Raw genomic sequence first — 7,864 nt, 5'->3', positions numbered from 1 at the left:
AATTTTTTCAAACGTCCTGGTGCAATTCATCATGCTAGGTGGATGGCGAAGGCAATTTACAGTTTAAAAATGTTTATATTCAGAAATGAATTTAAACTTTCTAATAAAGAATTGGACGGTCTTCGGCAAATTTGTATATTTATAGTTACACTGTATTTAAAAGCTTGGTTTTCATCAACTTCTGCAAAACAACTGCTGCTAATCATGACTTGCAGTTTTTGAAAAATTTATTCGAGTACAAAAATATCAATTCATTGATTTCTTCAGCAACTTGTGAAAAATGATTTTGCATTTATGGTATTTAAGTGATGAACTTGCCATTTTATCATTATTTGACGATACCGTTTCATTGGAAGTAAAAAAATATTGTTGGAGCTGTTAATACTCGTAACGGTACAGATTCTAAAGCTAAAAATTTATAATTGATAAAAACGATTTGAATTCATTAACGCAAAAATTCTGAGTGACTTTGTTTCTAAAAAGTCTTTAAATCTCTTTAAAATCTTTGATTTACCATATGACTTCCTTGATAAAGATATTGAATCGTGGCCTACTAATGACAGTTACATTGAAAATAAAGAATACTTTAACCAATTGAAAGTTGTTAATGATTCAGCAGAACGAGCTGTTGCATTAGTTAGTGAGTATAATCAATGCTTGACAAAAAATGAAGAGCAATTCCAATACTTATTGCAAATTATCAAAGAACATCGAAAAAACTACCCAAACTGCAATAGAGGAAATTATTTACAGTAAAAGTGTACCGTTATGTTGAAAATATTGAAAATTATATGGCAGTTGATAATTAAATAAATAAATTCTTCGATAAAAAAGTGAAACACATGTGAAACACACTAAATTGATGTAACGGGTAATTTTTGGTGGTTTTATTCTGTTGACGAATAAACCCTGAACGACTATGTACGATACTGCGACTCAAAACGCCCCCTCGCTCGAATCTGAAGCTCGCCGGAGTCCAGGGTAAAAGGGGGGTTAAACAACAATATACGATCCGAAATAAAACCAGCAGAACTTTATTACTTATAAAATAAACTATAAATAACTACGTCTAAATAAATAAACTCAAAATGTCAACAGGTTATGATAGAGAAACAAAATATTCATTTAATTAATCAAAATCAATTCGATAGGTTAACGAAAAGGTTACAATAAAAAAAAATACAAACTCTCGTAGTACAATTTTTTTTTTTTTTTTTTTGGTTATCAAACCTCAACGACCAAATCTAACGACAATAATACAAGAAAACGACTTCATGACGTCGGTCAACGCACGCGTATCCAGGCTCGATCAAAACTGGTTTGTACCAGACAAACTCGCACACATTCTGGCTCCCGTGAGCGTCCAAATCGCGAACTACAACTCCAAAAACTGGTTACCCACCTTCCAGGAGACTAGCCGTCACCCCTGGGCCTAAAAACTCTACCCTGAGAGCGGATGGAGAGTATCCTCTCCGCTCCCACCTACACGGTCTGTGAATACCTACCGGATTTTCGACAGAGGGTCAAAAATCCGGGGAAGTCAAATCTTGTTGAGAGTTCAAAAGGTACTTACCAGTGTTCTAGACGAACCAAGGTAATGTCCCTCCAGTTGTTATTGGTAGAAGAATATTCCCGCAATAATACTCTGTCACAAGACTTCCTTTCCGATCGCCAATTTTCGCTTTTATCAGTTTTTCCAAAAGTCACTTACAGCGAACCAGAATAATCGTTTTTGCCCTCTACACGTTATTTACAAACTAGCAATTTAATTGGCAATTCCCTCATTTTATATTCATTCGTATCGTCCAATTCAGAGTTTTGGGAATCAAATATCAACAGATTACATACAAATTCAACAGAATACATTCCCATACTAAAATTTGCTCGGGACTTAGAATAATTTCGTTTATAAATATTTTTCTTTTAAATAATAATCGTCATTTCTTTCATTCTATAACCATTCGCCGCTTTTCCATACTAACTCGGCTGAGAACTTAGAATAATTTATAAATTGGAAATTTCCCATAATTTGTTTCCAAAATTAAATTACATTAATTTTCTTTCAATAAATTTTTAAACAAACAAAAAAAAATATAATCACAAATAATAATCATCGCAGACAAACTAATACTTTATGATTAACTAATTATTAACTCATCTGAACTATTAAACATTAATTGTTTTGAACAAAACGATTTTAACTAAAAAAAAAATATATTTCTGAATATTTATAATCAAAACTAAATTAAATAACTAAATATTTCCACACGTCTTTAATGAATAATACTTTTCAATAGTAATAATAATTAAAATAATAATACTGCACTCGTAAACAACAACTTAAATCAAGCAAATGAATTATTTACAATGTTAAATAATAATTTAGCCAGAAAATACGCCCGTCGAAGTATCAGGCAAACATGAGTAACGAAGAGTAGGTAGCTGCCGTTGTTCCCCTCCTGGTCCCTTCTTCCGCGCCCTACTCCTCCCTGTCTCGTACTAGCCATCGGCCCTCTCTCTCCGACTCAGTCCCTCTTCCCTACTCTAGACCCTTTTTCCGACATCTGGGTCACACCCCTCTTTCCTTGGGAAAGAAAAGTGGCGAACTTGTTTGCCACTTTTCTTTAGTTGAACTTGCCCACCAGGTCTTCTAGACGCTGCTGGGTCGGTATGAGAGTCGGTTTGAACTGGTTCCTCGTCTGCGTGACCTTCCAGAGGCGCCCGTGTTTGTCGTAGGCGGTGAAGGTTCGTTTGGTTTTCTTTCCTGGCAGGAATGGTCGGATTTCCATGTTTTCCAAGGAGATCAAAGATTCCTTTAGTTTTTGCATCGGGGTCTTGGTATTCTGTGGGCTGAGGAACAGGTCTCCCGGCTTGTCTTCAAAGGCCTCTGGGTAATCCTCCAGCGGGGGATACTCTGGCAACAACCAGCGGACTTTTGGTTCACGCTTCGTCGCGGCTGGTGGAGCACAAACTGGAGTTCGGTTGCTCCTCTCTAGCGGCTTCTGCGGTACCACCAGGCGTATTTTATTAGAAAATTCGGCAGACTCCCGGATCTTTAGACCTTTCCGTTGGGGACTGTGCTGTTGGCATGGGCCCTGACGGTCAACACTTCCCCTCTTCTTTTCAGGTTCAGCGGCAGTTTCGGCAGCAGGCTCAACAACAGGATTCTTAGTGGTGGATACCCCTGTTCCGTCGACCTCCATCGGCATCTCAGGTTCGGTCACAGGCATAGCCAGAACAACAGGCTTCGTCGGAACGACAACTGGTTGGCCATCTGGGTCCGCCATTGTCGCGCCTGGTTCGACGATTTGCTCAGCAATAGCCGCTGGCTTAACACGTTCAACCATCGGCTCGGTAGTCGGTTCAGTACTTGGTTCATCAGCTTCGACGACTGGTTCAGCACTCTCCTTCCTGGCAGGCTTCGTTGGCGTGGAGATCGATCGAGGACTGCTTTTTGGACGTGGGCCCGGATCGACAGTGGTATGATTGTCTCCGGTTCTATTGTCTGGGAGCTTCCTCGGAGATGGAGAGGTTCCCTGAGGGGGGCTGGCACCAAAGAGATCCTCCAACCTTCTTGCTATGGATTTCGGTTTTCTGGTCAGTTCCAACAAGCTGGCCGAGACTGGCCTGATCCGTACTTTGGGCTTTTTACGCTTAAATAGCCCCTGGCCGACCCTTTTCGGTGGTGTTTCGGCTGTCATGGTTCCGGGGGCGGTCGGCTTGGCTGGCTGCCGATCGGGTCTCACAAAACCTGGGTTGTTTGGGTCGTAAGGCTCGTGGGCAGTATTTTGGCGCGGGTTCACCGGTTTGGCTGCTTCTGGCAGGCGGTGCAGGATGATGTCTAGTGGCTTCCTCAACATCTCTTCGAGCAACCAGATTTCTTCCTCTTCCGTAAATCCTGGCTCCATCTAAATCTAATGTGCGATAGGTTCAACAACAATATGATTCAAACAACATTCCAGAACCAGTTTTGATCATCCTTTCGCTGTATTTTACTATTACAACATAAAAAAAAACTAAACTTTGTATTTCTTTTGACACGACTTTGACTCATAACCCCGTATCGACATTTTGATTACGTGATTGACTACTAGGTGATAGAATTTTCAAAACTAAACCCAGTCCAAATACGTCAAAAGAGAAAAAAAATGTAACTTGAATCTAACAGTTTACTTGGCGTTCCGCTTTCAACCTGGTTCTCCGGCGGTAGAGACTAATTTTGCCTTTTTGGCCATAGCTCGGGTTACACGACGCGGTCCCAAGGTTTCATCCACATCCGGATAGTGGTTTTCGCGGTCAATTTGTTCGCGTTCAGGTTTTTCATGGTCAGATTCTGGGGGATTTCCCTCATGAAACGGTTTCAAGTCTTTTATGTGCGCAGTGAACGTTTTACCCTCTTTACTAACTTCGTATACGGAAGGACCGACAATCTTAGTTACTGTAAAACCCGTCGCGTACTTCTCCGCAAGTTTAGCCGAAAAGTGGTCAATCGCTGATGATAAATGGTGTTCCCTCTTGCTGACCAGATCTCCAAGAGCTGGTTGCCAGGAACCACGCTTGCGATTATAATACTTGGCTTGTTTCCCGTAGGTTCGGGCCAGGTTAACCTTGACTAACTCAATGGTGTCGTCCAGGGTCTTGGCTGCCCGATGTGGATCATAGACCTCGTCTTTCCCTCGGTTGGCTCGTGCTCGAATTGACAGCGGGGGTAGAATTTCGCGGCCGTAATTTAAATACGCCGGGGTAAACTCTGTCGCGTCATGCTTTGCCGTGTTATAGGCGAAGGTAAATTCTGGAACTTGTTTGTCCCAGTTTCGTTGATTTGTCCCTACGAATTGGGCAATCATTGTTCCTATAACTCGATTCGTTCTCTCGACTGGATTGCATTGAGGCGAGTATGGTGGGGTTCGAACGTGATTTATCCCGAATTGTCGCAATAAGGAGGTGAACTCCTTGCTTACAAAAGGGGTACCATTGTCGGTGATCACTGTGTCTACCCTACCAAAACGCAGCAAGACTCTTTCTTTGAAAGCAGTCGCAATCGCGGAGGCAGTTTGCTGCCGTAGGGGTTGGATTTCTATCTATTTGGAGAATTTGTCTTGAAAGACTACCAGATAGCTCATCCCTCGCGACGATCGTGGTTTGGGGCCTATTATGTCTGCAGATACGACTGACCAGGGCTTCAGGGCAGGGATTGTTCCCATTGGGGCCGACGGGGGTTGTTGTGAGGCTTTGAATGCCTGACATGTCCCGCATTGGCGCACATAGGACGTGATTTCTGCCCTCATACGTGGCCAGTAATATTGACTCGAAACGCAAGCAATCGTCTTAGCAATGCCTAAATGTCCGGCTGAAGGAACGTCATGATTTTCCTTCAGAACTTTACTGACTCCTGCGACCGGAACACATAATTTCCAGACGTCGCCTCGATCAGTGTAGTCCAAACTATGATATTGATGTCGGTATAACAGGCCTTGTTTCAGGCAGTACTCGGGATAGCGTTGGGGATCATTTTCGACTCCTTTGACGATTCTTTCATACCAAGTGTCCCCAAACTCTAACGCTTCTAGTATTAAATCAGTTCCTGGCTCGTGAGGATCTTTCTCGGTGGAATTTTCCGGGGTGCTTCGCGATAAAGCGTCCGCGACCTTATTCCATTTCCCTTTTCGATACACGACGTCGAAATGGTACTGTTGTAAGTACAAATTCCATCGAGCTACGCGTCCGCTTGGACTCTCTATCGATCGGAGCCATTTCAGTGACTGGTGGTCCGTGATAACCGTGAATTCATACTCTTCAAGGTATGGTCTCAGTTTCTGGATCGCCCAGACTACTGCCAAGCATTCTTTTTCTGTTACGCTATAATTCCGTTCGGCTTTCGTCAGCCCTCGGCTCGCATATGCGACGACTTTTTCTGCGCCGTCATGGTCCTGTGTCAACACAGCGCCTATTCCCACGTCACTCGCATCCGTCTGTAGTACGAAGCGTTTCGAGAAGTCCGGTGGAACCAATAATGGATCCGATTTCAAGTGGCCTTTTAGCGTATCGAACGCGATTTGTTCTGGGGTTCCCCATCTCCAACGCTTCTTCTTTTGAAGGAGAGAGGACAAAGGTTTGGTCAAATCGGCGCAATTTGGAATAAATCGGCGGTACCAGGAGATCATGCCTAAGAACTGTCGTAGTTCTTTGGTATTCCGAGGTGGTGCAATCTCGGTGATTGCTCGAACCTTATCTGGGTCCGTCCGAATTCCCTGCTCGTCGATTACGTGACCTAAATACACGGTACTTTTCTTCAGGAAGTGCGATTTCTCAGGGTTTAATTTCAGATTCGCTGCGCGCAGTCGATTCATGACATGTTTCAAGATGGTCATGTGTTCAGCAAGGGTTTCGCTAACCACGATTATGTCATCCAGGTACACGACTACGTGTGTTTCCAGATCCGCGCCTAAAACTTCGTACATTACGCGCTGGAACGTCGCAGGCGCTGAATGTAAACCAAAAGGCATTACTCGGAATTGAAACAGTCCACGTCCGGGAATCGTGAAAGCTGTCAACGGTTTGCTTTCTTCCTCTAGTGGTATCTGCCAGTAGCCGCTTTTCAAATCGATAGTACTAATAAATTTAGCTTTCCTTAGTTTGTCCAGTGATGCATTCACATGTGGTATCGGAAATGCATCTTTCTCTCTGAGACGTCGTTTACTTTCCGGAAATCTACGCAAAACCGATATTTCCGGTCCTTTTTCTTGACCAATACGACAGGAGAATTCCACGGGCTGTTTGATGGTTCAATGATTCCGTCTTTCAGCATTTTATCCACTTCGTCATTCATAATTTGTTGCATTTTTGGGTTCTTCGGAAAGTAACGCGCCTTTACGGGTTCGATTCCGGGTTTAATTTTAATTTTTTGCGTCGCACACTGGGTAGGGCCAACTATTTCTTCGTCTAGTTCGAGCCAGGTCTTTATCTCTTGTCGAGCAGTCTCCAAATCGTATTCAGTATCCAACGCATTGAAAGATTCTGCCTTGCGTTGCAATTGATAACCTAATATCGCCAGGTTGTCAACGCCTAAAAGCATATTGCTTGTGTAGGTCGGCATGACGTGAAATGGTAGTTCGTACGAGTGATTATTTTCCTGGACATTGACCCAAAGTGTACCAGATGATAGAATCACTTGATTCCCTAGTGTCGAGCCCCGTATCGGAGTGGGGTTATGCTTCGTGTATAGGCTCTTTTCGCGGATAAAGTCCCAGACTTGTTGGGAGACAATAGACGCGGTTGCCCCAGTATCCATCAATGCATGGATTGTTATATCACCGAGTCCAATTTCGGCGAAGGGTCGTTTCTCACCAGGCTTCAGTGCGGTTGGCTGGAAGTGCCCGGTTGAGGCTCTGGATTGGTCGGCGCAGTGTTCTGTCGCTGCAGCGATGCTCCCTGTGGGCTCACGGGCCGGTTTTGGGAGCGCGTACCGGTCCTCGCGGCGTTTCCCTGGTAGGGGCAGCATTCGCGCGAATACACGTTCATTTTTCCGCATCGCATACAAAACTTTACCGCCCGATTCATACATTGTTCTCTGGTGTGCCCCTTTTGGCGGCATCGCCAGCAACAATCACGCCAATTATATTCAAAAATCTCCACGGGTGCCGGTTCGGCAGGTTTCGCGGGCTTTCGATTGAACGCAGGTTCCGTTTTCCGGGGTGCTTGCCTGATCTCTTTGACCGCGGGGGGTTTCTCTTGCGCCACGAGTTGCTCGTACTCTCCTGCAAGCCGTAGAAGTCCTGAGACGTCAGCGAACTCCGTGCGCTTCATGTAACGTCGGTATTCTGGTCTCATGTTCTGATATAGTCGGGTAAGGCGGGCCGAGTTT

The 7,864-nt window shown here is 44.0% G+C and overlaps 1 protein-coding gene across 1 annotated transcript; it reads right to left on the bottom strand.

Moving 5' to 3' along the window:
* Positions 1–4,187: 4,187 nt before the first annotated feature.
* LOC141526508 (uncharacterized) lies at positions 4,188–4,847 on the bottom strand. Its single transcript, XM_074241543.1, has one exon. It carries the CDS (start codon positions 4,845–4,847, stop codon positions 4,188–4,190), a length of 660 nt encoding a protein of 219 aa, XP_074097644.1.
* Between the last annotated feature and the right edge of the window lie 3,017 nt (positions 4,848–7,864).

The sequence above is a fragment of the Cotesia typhae genome, unplaced genomic scaffold, assembly GCF_013202065.1.
Source record: "Cotesia typhae breed Kobodo isofemale line unplaced genomic scaffold, CoteBio_Ctyphae contig_34, whole genome shotgun sequence".
NCBI lineage: Eukaryota > Metazoa > Arthropoda > Insecta > Hymenoptera > Braconidae > Cotesia > Cotesia typhae.
Note: the sequence above shows the minus strand (reverse complement) of the source record. Positions and strands in the feature narration are given on the sequence as shown.

Bases quoted from the DNA above. Each gene is read 5' to 3' on its own strand.
- LOC141526508 (XM_074241543.1), bottom strand. From the start codon at position 4,847: ATGATTGCCCAATTCGTAGGGACAAATCAACGAAACTGGGACAAACAA.